Source organism: Lynx rufus, unplaced genomic scaffold, assembly GCF_022079265.1.
Source record: "Lynx rufus isolate CCGP_SWC_20201006 ecotype Redwood Valley unplaced genomic scaffold, mLynRuf1.p SCAF_12, whole genome shotgun sequence".
Classification (NCBI taxonomy): domain Eukaryota; kingdom Metazoa; phylum Chordata; class Mammalia; order Carnivora; family Felidae; genus Lynx; species Lynx rufus.
The window spans coordinates 67493271-67511125 of record NW_025814826.1 but is presented as its reverse complement, the minus strand read 5'-3'; the positions used below and the strand labels follow the sequence as shown (position 1 = coordinate 67511125).

The 17855-nt window shown below is 64.0% G+C and overlaps 1 protein-coding gene across 2 annotated transcripts; it reads right to left on the bottom strand.

Moving 5' to 3' along the window:
* Window positions 1–2567: 2567 nt before the first annotated feature.
* Window positions 2568–7607, bottom strand: LOC124507499 (cytochrome P450 11B1, mitochondrial-like). 2 transcript variants are annotated; one of them, XM_047073835.1, is made up of 9 exons: window positions 7369–7607; window positions 6825–6980; window positions 5603–5802; window positions 5271–5474; window positions 4883–5037; window positions 3715–3881; window positions 3206–3284; window positions 2911–3108; window positions 2568–2681 (listed from the first exon to the last, which is right to left on the bottom strand). In XM_047073835.1, exons 1-9 carry the CDS (start codon window positions 7605–7607, stop codon window positions 2568–2570), a joined length of 1512 nt encoding a protein of 503 aa, XP_046929791.1. The 2 variants fall into 2 exon arrangements, with proteins under 2 accessions (XP_046929791.1, XP_046929792.1); XM_047073836.1 differs by lacking the exon at window positions 2911–3108.
* Window positions 7608–17855: the final 10248 nt, after the last annotated feature.

The window sequence follows — 17855 nt, the reverse complement described above, 5'->3', positions numbered from 1 at the left end:
AGGCAGGACTGCGGAGAATGGACGACGTGGTGCAGAAACTCTGTCCAGCAGCATCGGGAGAAGAGAGGAAGCTGAGCTCCGCGAGGCTGGGGCTGAGGAGGACTATGTTCCCGCCTGAGAACGCGGATCCTTCTCGCACCAGTGGAGCCTTCGGGGGCCCTCCCAGGCTGAGTAATTCACACAAACGTGGCCCTGGGCAAGGGACCGTGCTCGGGTAACAGGAAGAGGCCACCTAAAGGCTCAGGTGGAGCACAGCCTGGGCCCAGGCCCCACCTGCCGGGAGACCAGATGTCCCGGGAGTGGACGTCAGGTTTTTGTTATTTTATTTCATTTTATTTCATTTGAATTTTACTTTATTTTTGAGGATTTTTCTAACGTTTATTTTTGAGAGAGAGAAGGAGAGAGAGAGAGGGAGGGAGGCGGACAGAGAGGGAGACAGAGAATCCAAAGCAGGCTGCACCCTGTCAGTGCAAAGCCCCGTGTGGGGCTCGAACCCACACACCATGAGATCATGACCTGGGCTGAAGTCGGATGTACAACCGACTGAGCCACCCAGCCGCGCTCGGAGGTCACGGATTTTAAAGGCAAGGCTATTTGTGTATGGAAAGAATGACAAGGCACAAGACGATGATTCTTAAGCACGGTGTCTCCAGGTAAGAGGAAGGATTTTTAGCAAGAGCCCAACGGACACCCACAGCCAAGCCTCAGGAGATGGCACGCAGGTCACACGAAAAGGGACCCCCACGAAGCACTCCTACAGCACGGCCGGAGGAGCACAGAGAAGCAGGAAACGACCCGGAGACGCTTTCACTGCAGGATGTTTGCAAGGTGTGTGACGAGGCCACTCTCGATCCAAGGTCCTTCGAGGCGGAGGAGGCACCAAGGCCTCGAGAGGCGGGCCCGGCGGCGGGGGTTCCGCTGGCATCTCTGCCAGGGAGGCGCTGCGAGGCCGTGCGGCTGCACGAATTCTCTGAGCCTCGGCTTTGCCGCGGGCGACACGGGGACAGTCCCGGTGCTCACCTGCCAGGGCTGCCATGGAGATCAGGAGAGCCTGTGCCCCGCTGCACAGAGGGACTCACACACACTGCCTCCGGGGGAGCAGTTTGGATTCCGGGCCTGCCCGCCAGCAGCCAGCAGGTGTCCCCACAGGGCAGGGCCTCAGGGAAGGAGACTTGGCAGTGGCAGGAGCCACAATCCCCCTGCTGAGCGCCTATTGAAGCAGCTGCCTCCCTGGGGCCTGTGAAAGGGGAATGGCTGCATAGAGTGCCCGCGGGAAGACCTCACAGCTCGGCGGGAGAAGGGCTGGGCCTGGGCCGGCGTGGCAAGCCCAGGCTCCAGCTTGTGCCCGTGTGTCCCCAGGGTCCCCAGGGCCCTCTCTTCCTGCCTCCACGTGCCCTTCGGCTGCGCCTGGCTGGGGCACGGAGAAGACCTCCTCCCGGCAGCAGCCCTCCTGCACTGGACGCAGCAAGGAGGGCGCACGCTCCTTCCTCCTCCAGGGAGTCCGCACAGGGAACACACGCCAGCGGGCCACTCGGCGGGCGCCCGGGGCTGGCCCAGGCACATGTGCGGCCCCTCCGTCATTGCTTTGCTGTGAGCTGAGTGCCCGGTTCTCCCCCAGTGAGGTGGGGGTGGGGAAGGAGGGGGAGCAGAGCCACCCCACCACTCACCCTTGCCTCCCGGCCCCTTTCCACGCCGGGGGTGTCACCTGGCCGCAGGCAGCGTGGGACAGGCTGCTCGCTCCTGCCATCTAGGAGATCCCAGCCGCCTCACAGCTGTCCAAAGCCCCTTCCTCCCATGAGGTCAGGCAGGGGTGGCCCCTGTCCTGAGGGCCACTGTGGGAGGCCGGCCGGGCACGGCACACAGACGGCTTCGTTGAAGGGAGCGTGTGGCTGTGCCTGGCTGAGGTGGCTTCTCTGTGGTCACCCTGCAGCCCGCCAGAGGAGATCACCATCCTCCCTGCTTTCAGAGGAGTCTCATGGGCCCAGATGTCCACCTCAGCTCCTCGGTGGCTATTGTAAGAAACAAGACTCCTGACCTGCTTACCCAGGCCCTCGGCTGGGTGCTTCAGTCACAGTCCCAGAGCACTGGCAGGGCCGGGAGGAGCCCAAGTGGACTGAGCAGAGCAGGTAGGGGGACGACTCACGGCCCAGCTTCAAGGTCTAGGCTGGCAAGACCAATGCAGACAAAGAGTCTGGCCTTTGGAGTGGTGGTGAGCAGGACAGGGGCGCCAACCTGTCTGTTGTGCGTGGGGGCGGGTTGAGGACAGAGGGGATATGAGATTGGACGGGCGGGTGGGGGTGGGGGCGGATCTGAAGCCCCTGGAACTAGTGTTGGGGGCTACGGGGGCCAAGGCCCTCCGACGGTGCTCCTCGCTGGAGAAGGCGCTGGTGGCACTGGGCTCACAGGCAGGACCTGCGGCCAGATTCATCCCCCTGCCCCTCGGTGCGAGGCGCCGGCTGGACAGTGCTGTGGCTCCAGAAGCAGGGTCCGTGGGAGAAAACAAGGGTGGCCGGGGGCAGGCAGAAGGGGGCTGGCAGCACCGCTGGCCCGACGGCGCGGTGACGTGACTAGTTGATGGCCCGGAAGGTGAGGAGGGGGGGGGTGGAGGGCATGAACACGAACTGGTAGGTCATCTTTAGGTCCTCCTGCCTGAGCGTCTCCACCAGGAAGCTTTTCAGCACCTAGGACAGAGGCACGGGTTCCACCTGGCCAAATGGTCAACCCCGACGTCCTGGTCCACCTTCCCTCGCCTTTCTGGACCCTACCTTTCGGGTCAGGCGCAGCGGAGGAGAAGGAGAGGCCGGTGGTCCCCAAGCAGGCCACCCGGCACCCCCAGGCCCCGCCCACCCGCAGGCCACGCCCTGCCCGGTCGCATCCCGCTCAGCCCCTGGGCCACCCAGGCCCGCTCACGTGGTGCAGCAACAGCAGCATCTCTGTCTCTGCCAGGCGCCGCCCCAGGCACTGGCGCAGACCAAAGCCGAAGGCCAGGTGTGGGTATCTGGTGCCAGAGCCCCTGTTGTCCAGCCAGCGCTGGGGATGGTAGCACTCGGGCCTCTCAAACACAGAGGGGTTTCGACCCAGGGAGTAGAGTTGCACCTTGACCCATGTCTGTGGAGAGGTGGGGAGGGGCGTGGTCGGTGGCCCCAGGAGTGAGAAGGTCACGCGGGCTTGGCGTCTGCTGGAGGGGCTGTGGGGCCTCACTCACCCCTGCCGGGATGTGGTAGTTCTGCAGCACCACGTCCGAGGCCACCTTTCGGTCCACAGACATCCCCACAGGGTACAGCCTGTGGATGGGGGCACCCGACAGGGTCCTCAGCGGTCCCTGGGACCCTCGCTTCCCTTCGGCCACCTTCCTATCCCAGGATGCGCCGGCCTGGGGGAGCTGCCAGCCACCCTCCCGGGTCGCCTCTGGCACCGGGAAGCCTAGATCACGAGGAGCTGCTTCCTTGCACTTCCTGAGTCAGACAAAGTTCCCTGAGCCTGAGCAGGCCCCAGACACGGCGGACACGGCCGAGGATGGTGCCCGGGGCATTGAAGTGGGATCCCAGGGGGAGAAGAGCTCCTAACCCTTTCGGGAGAACAGGACGAGGCACAGGGTTGCATCTTGGGCGAAGCCGCTTCTCAGCCCCAGGACCTGGCCGCAGGCTCCCTGGGCACTGCCGTCCAGACAGTGGGGCCAGGACAGAGGCGGCAGCCGGGGCCTGCCACACCCACCTCAAGGTCTCCTTGAGGGCCGCCCGCAGCAGGGGCAGCTCCGAGGTTGCGCTCTGGGGATCCTGCGAGATCCTGGCCTCGGCCCCCAGGCTCTCCTGGCGTAGGGCCTGCTGCACTTCAGGGTTTCGAGCCAGCTCAAAGAGAGTCATCAACAGGGGGTAGGCCGTCTGCAGGAGCCACGGGCGCAGGGCTCAGACCTTGGCCCAGGCCACGCACCTCAGCCCCCGGGGCCTCTCCACCCCGGAAGACGGTCCTCCCTTGGGGGTGGGTCGCCTCAGATCCGCGGTGACGTGGACGCCCGGAGAAGGACTCATCCCAGGGATCTGGGACCTCAGGATCTAAAACCTAACACCTGACTCCCTCAGGGAAGGTGTCCCCAGGCTCAGTAAAGATCCAGGCCTTCTCCAGCCCCTTCGAGGCCTGGTTCTCACCCTCCTCTGGGGTCCTTCCTCTCACGGGTGTGTATGGGGGGGTGTTCTACTGCCCCAAACCGTTGGCACCCAGTAGGATTGTCGCCCGGACACCCGCAGGCAGGTCAGCCCAGACCTTGTGGTCGGAACATGGACGGCCCGCCCCGGCCCCTGAGTCGGCTGCAAATTTGGGGAGTTTCTCCACCGCAGGCCTGTGCCTCTCCTCGGAGCCCCGGGTGCCGGGTCCAGAGCACAACATCACAGATGCTGGTGCGTGAACCTGAGGTGGAGGGCCAGGAGGCTCTGGCTGCACTCCACACCCCGCGGCCTGCCCCCACCCCCAGGCTGCATGCCGTCTGTTGTCTCTTGCACAAGCTGGAGCCCTGTGCGCCCCTTTCTGTCATCCGCCCGTCACCTCCAAAGCACCTCTGACCTGGGGCTGGGAAGGGTTCCTGGTGCAGGCAGCCCTCCAGCTGCATCGCGGCCCTTCCCCTCTTCCCAGGACCCAGGCGACTGAATGGTGTCTGTGCTGCTCATGTCTCTGGGCTCGTCCACCCTGCACTGGGCCTAGAGTGTGGCATCCCACTCGGGGAACTGCAGACCCCTTCCCTTGAGGGTCAGTTCCCGGGCCCCCCACCCCAGGGCAGAGCTTTCTGTCAGCTCGGAACAGGAGCCTGCAGGAGACACAGGCACGGGGGGCACGCAGCCTGGGGTCAGGAGGCTCCATGGCCTAGGGCAGGGCTGGTTGCTGTCCTGACCGTGTCCACGCTCCCGGTGGTGAGCTCGATGGCGTTGGCCCGGATGGCCTCGAGGCTCAGGTCCGCGTGCGTCAGCAGCTCCCCCACGATGCCGCTGTAGTGCTCCGGGCGGCTGAGGGCCAGCTCCTGGTAGATTTTCTGGGTGGCATTGTTGGCTGTGGGGCACGGAGAGACAGGGGCCGGGGCACTTCTCCTCATGCCCCTGCCCGTCAGCCCACCTGCCCCGAGCCATGTGCTCAGCACCGGCCCGGCCCGGCCTCACCGCCAAGCCTCTCGGGGCCACAAAGGCCCCTGAGGTGACCTCAGCCCTCCCCCAGCCTGTGGTGACGGGAAACCGGGGACCCCGGTGTCCCTGGCATTCAGCGCTTGCCCGGTCTCTGGCCCTCACCATACTGGAAGATGTAGTCCCAGGACTCAAAGTGCTCCTTCCACAGCCGAGTGCTTGTCCAGCGTGATAGGGCCCTGGGCATGAACATGAGCTGCGCGGTAGACTTTAACATGGCCTTCAAAGCCCGGAGAAAGTTCAGGCTGGCAGGACTTGGGCTGTGGCCAAGGAGGCCCAGCCGCTCTCCAAAAAGGGCTAGATTGCTGGCTGTGGACCGGGAACGGTTGCTGAGCCCAGGGTGGCCGCCAGCGTCACGGGGGCCTCAGCCCCGTTCCCGGCCGGTCCCGGCTTCCCCGAGCCCTGCCCCCCTTCCCTCCCACCCTGACCCCGCGGACCTTCTACGGTGTAGTAGAGGATGCTGGGCTGGATGTCCACGGTCAGACTCCCCCGGGCATTCTGCAGCACTCTCGACTTCAGGGCCTTCGAGAAATCCCTTGCCACCCAGTCCACCATGGGCAGGTACTTCTGGACGGCCTGAGGCGACAGCACGTCTGGGTTCAGCTTCAGTCGGTTCATGCGCCATTCGGGCCCGTTTCTGTAGAGCAGAGAGAGGCGCTTCAGGGGAGCCCGAGTCAGCAGCCTGGGGCCAGCCCTGGACCCATCTTCCTCGTCTCCAAGGGGAAGGGGCGAGGCAGGGAGCGGCCCTCTGGTCCCAGGGGGCAGGCTGCCCGCCTGGGGGCGTGAGCGCCAGCCCTTTCCCTCAGGGAGGCCTTGTGTGCTGGGCCCAGGGCGCCCCCGTCGAAGGTGGGGCTGAGCCCGGAACTTCTGCCTGGCCGTGCCGCCTGGGTTCGTGGAGTTTGTTCACGCACACCTGCAGGCCCCTTGGCTGGCACGTCAGCAGCTGTCCGGGCTCTCCCTGTCCCTGAAGGCAGGGGAGAGGTGGGCCAGCCAGCTCCAGAGTGAGGGGCCCCCGGCAACCTTCTCCTTCCAACCCTCCCTGCTCTGAGAATGATGCTTCTGGGCCGGTCCCACGTCCCCTGTCCACCCAAGAGGATACACACACACACTCGCGCGCACACACATACACAAACACACGCACACACACAGGTGCTCACACACACACCCACCTACAGCTTAGCTCCTGGGCAAAGGTGTCTTCTTCCCCCGTCCCCTTGTCCCCTTCTCCCCAACCCCCCCCCCCCAGCCCCGGCCTCTCTCCTCCTCAGCCACCTGGGCTCTAGTCAATGCCAGTGGGTCCTCAGGCCCCAGCACATGCTGACACGTTCCCGAGCCCCTAGCCCCGACTCTCCTCCCGCTGCCCTGGGCTTCCCGCCCTGACCTGTAGGAAGGGAGAAGCCCACCCCGCACGGGGAGTCCGCGGAGGCCTGTGCAGCCTGGGGGCTCCCTGATGGCAGCGATCATCCGTCCTCCTCCCTGAGGCCGCGGCCCCGCTGCCCCTCCTCAGCCCCAGGACACATATGATCCCCAAGGGGTGGGCACCCAGCGGGAGCCGGCGGCCGCTCTCCCGCCCCAACCTGGACGGGCCTTGGGCAGGCCCGCTTGCCATCAGCCCTGCCCCGCCCCTCCCCGCCCCTGCCCGCCCAGACTCCCTCTCACAGCAAGAACACGCCACATTTGTGCCCGCGATGCTGTCGGTAGGCCAGCCAGGGGTCCAGGGGCGGCCGCCACGGTTGATGGCCGTCCACTTGCTGTAGCCTCTGCACGTCCTCGGGCAGCATCAGGAGCACCATGCGTGTCCCTCCCACGTCATACCTGTGGGACGAAGCTCGGAGCCCTGCTGGGGGACCCGTGCCCTCCCCCAGGCCTCACTGTGCAGGACCCAGGCGGCCCGTCTCCCCCGGGCCTGTCCCTTCTCCCGGACTGGGGCTCTCCCGGAGCGGGCAGTCCCTCCCGCGGTCTGACCCAAGCCTCTCCTGCTCTGCTGTCCGCGCTCTGCCCTCTCAGCCACGGTCAGGGAGTGCTCCCTCCTCCCCAAGAGCCGCAGTCTCCAGGTGCCGGGCCAAGAACCCCCGCTGCTCGGCACCCACCCCGCCTCCCCGGGGACGCAGAGCACAGGCGGCAGTGCGCCTGGCCCGGACTCAGCAGCCGCTAGGGAGAGCCGCACAGGTGCTGTGGCTGAGGTGGGCGGGGAGGCCTTTACCTGAAAATGGGCCCCAGCTCCTGGAAGAGCTGGTGCACCTCCAGGTGAAGGTTCTCCAGGCGCCGCTCCTTCCAGATCTGCAGCAACCTCATCCACTTGTTGCCGGGGCAGCGCGGTATGGACTCGAAGGGCAGCACCGCCTTGGGGGCCGGAGCGGCTCCGGCGCCCGGTGCGCGTGCCCTGCCCGGGGACGGCCAGGGCCCTGCCAGCCACGCTCGTGCCTTTGCCCCGAATGCCATCGTGCTGCTCCCTCCGCCCCCCGTCAGCGCAATTCTTTTATCTCGCTGGAGGCCTGGGCCTGCGGCCTGATCGCGTCATGGGAGAAGTTGTCCCTGGACCAGGCCAGGAAACCCGCAGCGGGGGTCAGGGCTGGAGGCCTCCAGAAGAGACGGATGGGCACCTTGTGCCACGATTTCGCAAGGCCTGCTGGCTGCTGGGTGTGGAGAGCAGGGCAGGGTCTGGATCGGGGGCTGAGTGGGGCTGGCGGGTTGTGAGCACTTCCCTCCTCCCCGGTGGGGGAAGGGAGCAAGACGGATGGGGCCCCTTATCTAATCGAGAGACGCAGGGGCCTGCGCTGTTCTCCTCTCCTTTCTACAAGGACCAGAGCGGGAAGCAGTGGGCAGCCATGAGTCCCACAAACCTACGTGCCTTCTGTCCGCTCTTCCCAGATCATAGGCTGGGTGCAGGGAACGCCCACGTGAGCCGACAAGGGTCCCCGCCCGGGAGGGCTTTCAGGGCACTTAGGGGACTCCAGCGACCCAACTGTGGGTGGCACCGATGTGGCCGGCACCCCGTCTCGCCGGCTCTGCTGCCCCAGCTCTGGGGCAGCGAATGCCCAGGACACGAGCCAGCCACTCCTCAGGCGGGGAAATGAGGCACCGCTTGCCTGGCCCCCGTGTGGCCCCCCGCAGGGGCGGCGCTCAGTGCCCAGGCCCTCCTTTCTCACCCGGAAGCCTGCGCTCAGGGGTGCGGACCCAGAGCTCAGGCCATAGGCGGGAGGACCAAGTCCACAATGGGGGCTGTGGGCGTGGGCTCCCACCCTCTGGAGGGTGGATCCCGGCTTTGGGGTCCCAGGGCACCTCACCCACGTCAGGCGGGGTTCCCCCGAGGTGGCTCTGGCCATCATCGTTCCCATTTTCAGATGAGGGGTCACAAGCCCTGGGTTCCTGCCACCCCCAGGGCTCCCAACGTGTCACAGGGGCCCCGCGGCCCTGGCTCCTGCTGGGCCCCCAGCCCTGACCGTGATTTGGGGAGGGGGCGATGGGGTTCTGGAGGCAGCATGGAGGCTGCGTGCGGGTGTCGGTGGGAAGGGCCAAGATCTGAGTTCTTCAAGGGTACTTCAGTGGGATCCTGTCCCTGCTCCAGTCGTTGCCCCGGGGAGTCTTCGGCGGGGCGAGGAGTCACGACTGCCCAGGCCCCTTCAGCAAGCTGCCACGTGCGCGTGCCTCAGCCCCGAACGGTGGGCACGCCTTGCTTCGGCAGAGACGCAGGCTGAAGCCACAGCGGCCCAGGCCAAGCCGGCCCCGCCTGCTGCCACCCTCCGCCCCCAGCGGCGGCCCAGGCGGCGGAAGTCGTGGGCGCCCTCTGGAGGCCCGCGGGCCAACTGCAGCCGCGCCTCGGGCCCCGCCCCCAGCGGGGACTGTCCCCGCCCCCCGTCGTCTGCCCACCGCGGGTCCAGGCGGCCCCTCTTCTGGAAGCGCGGCTCTTAAGGGGCCCTGGGATCCAGCGGCTTCCACGCACGTATTTGCACTGCATTCCGCTGCCAACCAGAGTGTGGGCGATAGGAAAAGCCGGCCGAAGTGGGGACCACGGGCCAAGGCCCAGTCGGGGAGCACGGTCTCTGCGGCGGTGCGTTCCCACCGCTGAACTTGCAGGGTTGGAAACGAGTGCGTGCACCCGTCCTTCCGCGCTGTAGTGAGCAGGGGCCGCCACGGGACGTGGCGCAGGAGAAGCGCGTCATCGTGTCCGGGCACACAGCGGGCTTCCCAACGCGAGTGGGGAGCGCTGTCCCAGGGCCCACGTGGGAAGGATGCGCGACCGTGGAGGGTCAGGTGCCAGGACGGCACTGAGGGACAAGAGACACGTCTCAGAAGCTCACGACAGCACGACACACTTTGCCTGGTTTCCAGCACGGCTGAAGTGCAGACAATGCAGTGCACCAAATACCGGCCGTTTACCACCAGGCCCCAAGGCCTGGGAGAGACAGGGACTGAGTGATGGGGCCTGGTGTTGGGGCACAGGAAGGCGGGTTCCCTGGGGATGTGCAGCTAGACGTGCGTTGCTGCTTGTTTGTGTGCTAGGGCTTTCCTTCCCTGCCGTCCCTCCCGATGTCTCATATCATCCCAGAAAAAGGAAGCTTTGTGAGCAGAAATAGCCCGGTCTCCCCCGCCCCTGCTCCTCGAGGCCTTGGGAAGTTTGAGGTTCTGCCTGCCAGTTCCGCGCAGGCCCCCATTCTCTCCACTTCTGGCGGTTTGCTTCCTTCTGTATCAGACTGTTCCTTTCTGGTTCCAGATATTCCAGTCTCTGTATTTCCCATCTCCTTTTATCTGTGAGTTTCATTAATTTGCTCAGCTTTGTGAACATTAGTGAAGGGAAACTCACTAAAGTGGGCTCCAGAAGCCAGAGGGGGATACGGATGGGGAGCCCCCTCCAAGTCAGCCTCTAGCCTCCGGAGGGAGTCATCACCTCCGCACCCAGCAGGGAAAGGTGGCCACTGCCTCTGAGAAATCCACCACCCCTGCAACTCAGCTGCCAGAAACCTCATCACCCTGCACCCCTGCTGGTCTCCAGTGGACTTTCCTTCAGAACAGCCCTCCCAACTCCCTCCTTGTTTGCTATGAAAGAAGGCTCCTCCCCTTTGTGGGATCGCCTGGAGTTCTGCTGCAGCTTAGCTGTTCTGAGTGGCCATCCTCTGAATACACCCATTTTGCTGGTAAAGTAACTGCTTGGCGGGTAATGGCTGAAATTCCGGTGTCTTACTCTTCATCTGTGTGTAATATGGTGTTTCTTTATCCGTCACGTTTCTACACTCAACTGTCAGATTTCTCATTCCTAGGAGTTCTCTTCGGATTTTTTTTTCTTTCCGTGAAATCCCCTTAATGTTTCTAAAAAATTTTAAAGTTTATTTTGAGAGAGAGAGTGAGGGAGAGAGAGCGCACGTACAAGGGGGCAGGGGAAGAGAGAGGGAGAGACAGAATCCCAAGCAGGCTCCACGCCATCAGTGCAGAGCCGGATGTGGGGCTCGAACTCAGGGAGCGTGAGATCATGACCTGAGCTGAAACCAAGAGTCAGACGCTTAAGCAACCAAGCCACCCAGGTGTCCCTCTTATGTATTGTAAATTTTAATATTTTAGCAGGAATTTATGAGGTAATACTGGAAAGATTCTATGAATTCTGTTTTAAGTGTTTATTTTAGGTAAATTAAATTATTGAAAAACTTTTATTAAATATTGAAATCTTCTATTCCAGAATTTTAAAAACATCATAATAAGTGAATGGTGATGATCTACGGCTATTACCGTTCATTCTCGAATTATAGCGATAGACATCTTTGTGTAAGATTGAGCCATTCTTACATTTCTGGGGAAAACTGTACTTGCGCGGAACCTATCCTTACTTCATTCACTTGGGTTTAGCAGCTAATGGTATTTTTTGTTCACCATTTGTTGGCCTCCAGCTTTCCTGGACCATTTTTGTCTCGTGGTCGTATCCATTCCATAAAGGGAATGAGCTGGTAGGCGCTATCTAAGTGCTTGGGACAGAATGACATTTGAGACAGACGGACACGCTTGTGCAAACAGCAGAGGCCTCAGAGGGCCTGTGGGTTCAGGGATGTGCCAGCAGCTCCGTGGGCATCAGGGGAGGCGGCCCCGGCCGTGTCCGCAGCGCAAGATCTGGAGTCCACACTCCCCAGCTCCTCCCGTGAGCCTCTGTGTGACCCGTGGCGTCCGGCCACCGGAGGACGGGGACTGGCAGCTTGTGGAGCTTCAGAGACTCGTTCCCCTTGGAAGAGCACTGCCTAGACTCCACGGGGACCCTCGACGTCGCCTTCGTGTGTGTTTGCAGAGCCTACGCACAGGTGCTGGATTTTCCACGCAGGCGCATCTGGGCGCGTATACATTTGCCAGCGGGACAGTGGGGGCATTGACGCACCGGCCCCCAGGCGCAGCCGCACTCAGCAGGGGGACCTGCGGGCCCAGGGGCTCTCCGCAGAGCGCGCCTCCCTGTGACCACACAGTCTGGGCCGCGGACCTCTGCACGCCCTTCACGTGAACAAGAAACGACACCCGTCCCCCTCGTTGCAGCCTTGCGCACCAGCACCATCAGGTCAGTGAAAGCTGTCCCCATCGGCTCACCAAACCCCTGCCAGTTCCAGCAGTAGGGCTTCTCCAGACGCCCACTTGTGGGCTCCCGGCTGTCTTCCAAGGCATGTTCCTGGCCTGTCTTTGAAGACACTCCACCGTCAGGTGTCTGGGCCAGGTCCTGCGTGGGGGTGATGTCCCGCCTCTCTTGCTCTTTGTGGGGAGGTGCCACTTTTGCCTGCCCTTACAGAACAGGGGCCCCCCAGCTCCAGTCCCAGGCTGTGAGTTCGGGGCAGCTGGGGGACGCGGTTCCTGGGGACGAGCGTGAGCGGCAGGACGCGAGCACACAGCCTGTGCCGGGGAAAGGGACGTGCACACGGTAGGAGGTGACAGACGCTGTTTGAAATCCTCTCCACTCCTGGAGTTGCGGGTCAACCCTCGGGGGGCCGCCAGGATGCATTTAGGCCTCTGCCATGGAGGGTTCAGACACGACAGAGACGGGCCTCGTCCGTGCCTCAGGGATGGCCCAGAAACCGTCCACGGCCTGCCCCATGCTGCCTCCTTCTGGGGCCACGGAGACTCTTTCTGGAAGGTTCCCAGGGTGCCGCGCCCAGCCGTGTCCCTGGGTCAGCCGTGTCCGAGCAGGTGGGGAGGGGGCGAGGAGAGGAAGGTGAAGGAGGGTAGGTGCTCAGTGCAGCCCCCACAGGGAGTCAACAGGGTCAGGAGAAGAAAGCCCTTGTCTTCTGCAGACGGGGAGTGTGACCCTCGCGCCTCTTTGGGGGCTGCAGCTCAGCTGAGAAATGAAAAGAGGACCCTGCTCCCTCTCCCTGGCCGAGGCTCACGTGTTTGTCGAAGGCACGTGGGCGAACCTGTGAGCCCAGGCACCCGTGCCAGTCGCTGGGCGAAGTCCGAGTTCATCCACAGGCTCCCTGATGTGGGAGGAGCTGAGGCAGAGCAGCCATGGTGCCGCCCCCGTCACAGGAGGGCCGTCCCTGGGACCATGTCCCGCACCCTGTGTCCTGCCCAGGAGCCCTTCCCTGCTGGCGTCTCCCGCCCACTGCATCCTGTCTTCCCACTGACCGGATCCTGCAAAGGCGGCCGGGAGCCTCCGAGCGCTTCCCTTGCCGGGTGACCCTCAGCCCCCCAGCAGTGCTGAAACCCTCGGAGACTGACAGAAGGAGAGAGCGTCGGCCACGAACAGTTACAAGGCTTTCGTTCAGAGACGAACACGAGTACTCGAGACCTCCCCCCCCCCCCGCCAGGGCCGGACTTGCTCGAAAGGGAGCTGCGGGCTGGGCCGACTGGATTTGGTCCCCCCCACCTGTTCTGCGGCCCCTCGAGAGGCAGACCACGCGTTAACCAGCGGAAAACAGGTTTAATGCTGAGGTTCCCAGCACCTGCGGCGAGTCGGGGTCATCGGTGCCGCGCTCCCAAGGCACCGCCCGAGGCCCCTCACACAGAGGACAGAGTCAGGAAGGCGGCCAGCCAGGCCCCGCTGCTCCTCAAGCGGCTTGCTCGTCCGCCTTCTCTGAATTCCGGCTCGCGGATGTTCGGCTCCTGCGTATTGCACAAGAACTCCGAACAGCAGTGCGCGTACAGGAAGGGCATAGGCTCGACGAGGACAAAGGACTTGAGTCCCGGAGCAAACGGAGCGCTTACTGGACAATACCTGGAGCACTGCTTCGAAACATAGAAGAAACGCGGATAGATTCCTGACAGGAAGTGAAGAAGAGAAAGGCACCACGTGAACTGAGAGCAGCGACACCAAAGCGCTTCGGGCCTGTGCCCGTCCCATCCCGACCTTCCGGTGCCCCCGCTCAGAGGCCACGGTTGAAGAGGCCCCTCGTCTACGGGGCGGTCGGGAGCCACCTCCCAGGACGGGGTCCGGCCTTTGTGTTCACGGCTGCCTCTGGGGGCGGGGGTGGCTTGCGTGCAGTGTGACCACGAGATGCTCCCCACCCCCCGCCCCGCCCCGCCCCGCCCCTCCCCGGCTGGCCTGTCCACGTGCAGGGGGAGCGCGGGTCTGGGGCTCTCCGTCCGGGGATGTACAGGCTCCCAGGCCTCACCGCTCACCACCAGGTCGCTCTGGACTTTGTAACCACGGGACAGGCAGGGGAGCAAGGGGCTCTTGCCCATCCTGGCCACTGCCCGGGGCTCAGCGCCGGCCTCTCCTTGGGCCGGCGCTGTCACCGCCAGCCTGCTGTACACGGCCCGGCTCCGCCCCGGCCGCGGGGTCACGCTGCTGGCTTCGCCTCATCTGTGGTTCACGGTGACAATCGCTTTTCCCTACGAGGTGGTGACGTTCACGCGGGGCTGGCGCGAGTCCCAAGCACCCCCTCGGCACCCCGCGTGTTTCCGGGAACGCGGACCCGCCGGAAGGGGCTGACACTCTGCCTCCGAGCGCCGGGTGCTGCTGGGCCTCCGCACTCCCCTTCGGGGGCTTCATGCGGCCTGGAGCTCCCGGGTGACATACGCGAGACAGAGAGGTGGTCTCCACCCGTCCTAAAGCACACAGCACTCCTTCCAGAACATAGCGTAAGCCCCGCGCCTCATTACGTACACCTCTTGTAACAGCACTTCTCCGTGGGGCGGTTGAAATGAAGGCTTTCGTCGTTCATTTAAAACGAATACAGATAACCCTAGTCTTTTCTTCCCGCACCCCAATATTCCATCGCGTCCAGTCCTGGCGCCCCGCCCTCCGTCGGCACCGCTCTCACGCAAGCTGGCCTGTCACCTGCCTGTGTTCTGACGTCTCAGGACTTTCCTCCATTCTCTTGAGCGAACGTGATTACATAGTTACTCTCTGTTGAGAAAACCCAGACAGACCCCAACTGCTGAAAGGATTGACCGACTTCCCTGTGAACCCGGGATGCACGGAGATACTCACTCACGGCAACGGAAGTACAAAAGTGAAAATCCCTAGGACAGTTGGATGGATTTGTGCAACCGAAACTATTCTCTATCTCGCAGACGTGACACTTCAGGGTTGCAGCTGAAAGGGGAAGAAAACCAGAGTGAAATACCACCACTCTCCAGGCCTATCGGATGAGCACTGCCCCTTCCCCCATCTCTCCCTCCTCCAGGGAACACAAAACCACAGGCCCGAGTCCTTGTATTCTCCCCTGCACTTCCCTCACCCTACCTCTCACACACACACACACACACACACACACGCACGCACGCACACACACTTGCGCGCGCGCACACACGGCACCTCAAGTTCAATGGCTCAAGAGATTTGCAATCTGCCTTCCAGGGCCCTTCCCACTCACCTTCTCCACTCCTCCCTCTCCCGCCCCAGGCCCTGCATCCCCTCCCCTGGGTGTGGCCCGCTGCCTGGTCTGCATTAGGGCAGGACTCCCTCCCGGGGACAAGCCTGTCACCCTTCTGTGGCCAGACAGGTGTCCTCCCTCAGGCAGGTACTCCCCCAGAGAGGTGCTACCTCAGGCAGGTGTCCCCCCCGCCGTAGGCAGGTGCTCCCCAGACAGGCGTCCCCCCTCCGGCAGGTACTCCCCCAGAGAGGTGTACCCCCCCACCAGGCAGGTCCTCCCCAGACAGGCTTCCCCGCTCAGGCCGTTGGCTCCTCCCCCCACGGGCAGCCACTCTCCCCTTACAAGTGGCCAACCCCCTCAGACAGGAACACCCTCCCCTCCGGCAGGTGCTCCCCCAGAGAGGTGCTACCTCAGGCAGGTGTCCCCTCCCGCAGGCAGGTGCTCCCCACACAGGCGTCCCGCTCAGGCCGTTGGCTCCTGCCCCCACGGGCGGCCACTCTCCCCTTACAAGTGGCCAACCCCCTCAGACAGGAACACCCTCCCCTCCAGCAGATGCTCCCCCAGAAGGTGTCCCCTTCGGGCAGGTGCTCCCGCCCAGGTGTGTGTGGGGGGGGTGGGAAGCACTTTTCCCTCAGGATCCCGGGCTCGCAGACTTGGGGGTGCAGATGGGTCCCCGCGGGAACGCTGGGCGGAAGCGGGCACTGCCAGGTGCCGGGGGGGGGGGGATCCTGGAGCATGGGCCAGGGTCAGGGCTCAGGTGTGGGGACCCCCGGGCCCTCCCCCGCCGGCGCTTCAGGGCCACCCGATTCCGCGGGCGGGGTGGGGTGCGGGGGTGGGGGGCAGCGGAACGTTCTGGCGCACACTGTGGCCACTGCGCAAGTCAGGCTGCCGGCCTCCAAGGGAGAGGGTGGTCACCGTGTGCCGCCCCGCATTTGTCCATCGCCTGTAGGAGCGGGAAACATCTGCGTGGACAGTGTCCCAGCACTTTTCCCCAGCTGCTCTTGAGGTCGGGGTCCATGAGTACGTCAGGACAAGCATTGTTGGGGGGGGCATGGGGACCTCGGCTGAGCTCCCAGCGAAGGCAGCCCCAAGTGACTTCGTGCAAGAGGAGGCCTGAGGGGTGTGTGGAAAGGCCTGCCTGCTGCCTGTAGAGCCCAGTGGAGCGGGCAGAGCCCTGCCTGCTGAGCAGCGAGGTGCAGGGGGGGAGAGGAGCCAAGAGGGGAGGTGCAGGGGAGGTGTGGGTGGGGAGAGGAGCCAGGAGGGGAGGTGTAGGGGAGGTGTGGGTGGGGAGAGAAACTGTGAGGGGAGGTGTAGGGGAGGTGCAGGGGAGGTGTGGGTGAGGAGAGGAGCCAGGAGGGGAGGGGAGGGGAAGTGCGGGAGGGGAGAGGAGCGTGGAAGGGGAGATACAGGGGAGGTGTGGGTGGGGAGAAGAGCCAGGAGAGGAGGTGCAGGGGAGGTGCGGGTGGGGAGAGGAGCCAGGAGGGGAGGTGCAGGGGAGGTGTGGGTGGGGAGAAGAGCCAGGAGAGGAGGTGCAGGGGAGGTGCGGGTGGGGAGAGGAGCCAGGAGGGGAGGGGAGGGGAAGTGCGGGAGGGGAGAGGAGCGAGGGAGGGGAGGTGCAGGGGAGGTTGGGGTGGGGACAGGAGCTGGGAGGGGCCGCTGGACGCTGGTGGACCCCAAAGCCTCCCTCCGGATCCCCGCACCCTGCTCACGTGGGTCCTGCAGACACGCATCCTGTGAGGTGGCGTCTGTGACGTGCAGGCTGCTGACGTCGTGCCCCGGTCTCCTCACCTGTAGGTTCAAGTTCCTGCAGGAGATGATGCTCCTCTGGGCCTTTCTCCTCGTCATCTGGTTGCCTCAGGTCACGCTGGGAGGATATTGTAAGTATCGATTCCTCTCCCTGTCTTTCCGGCGATAAGACTTTACTGTTATCCAGGGTCAGAGAAAGGGTCTGGGTGGGATTCCGTCACCTTCGGCAGCCGGGACCCCCGATGTCAGTGCAGTCGGTGGGCACAGGGTGGGTTTGGAAGGGTCCCCGAGCTAGGTGAGGGTCGGGAGGGCGTTTCTAGCTCGGCCCTCCCTCACCTGGGAAGGGCAGCGTTGGAGAGTCCAGGGAAGTCTGGGAGGGCGCTGGCCTTTTCCGACTGCCAGGCTCTCTTGGGCACAGGGGCCGTCATCTGCGGGGCAGAGGGTCCCCTCAGCTGGCTCCCTGGCGGTGCTCGCCGGCGTCTGTCTCTGGGAACGGGAACAAGTCCCGCGTGTACCCGGTCCCTGCCCGGAAGCTACCCTGGCCAGAGCGGAGCCCGTCGAGGGCCGGGCGGTGGAGGCCTCCAGAAGTCCTTCAAGGCAGGGGGAGGGCACAGCCAAGTGTAACGGTGGACCGTGCCCGGGGCACTGGAGCCAGACGCTGCTTACTGTTTCCTCCGGGACCTATAATCTGAAATGCTACGATTGTCGGACCATCAACAACTTCTTTTGTACAAGTATGACATTGTGTCCTAAACACCTCAGGCGCTGTATGACCATCTCTGTTCGTAAGTACCTGTTTGTCTTCCTTGCACGTTGTGAACTAGGCACCCCACCTGAGCACTTTCAGGGAGCTGTCCGATCTGCTCTGTCTTGGACCCAGCCCCGTGGCCCTTGGCCTGCTCTGTCCCCATGCTGAGAGCCCACCCCAGCCTCTAGGCTCAGCCCCAGGAGAGGCCGGTGTGCACCATCCTGGAGAGCCAGGCACCCCGCAAGGTGGGGCTGTCAGGGTCCCCGTGCACCATGGGGGGTTGCCAGACCCTAGGTCTCCGCTCCGTGTCAGTCCTTGGTGGCGGTGCTGACGCCCCCGAGTCGCCCGGGCGGTCCCTCGTTGCCCATTTGATTCAGGGTGGTGGGGGGAGGGCTTCCAGCTAAGCAGGCCCGGAAAGCG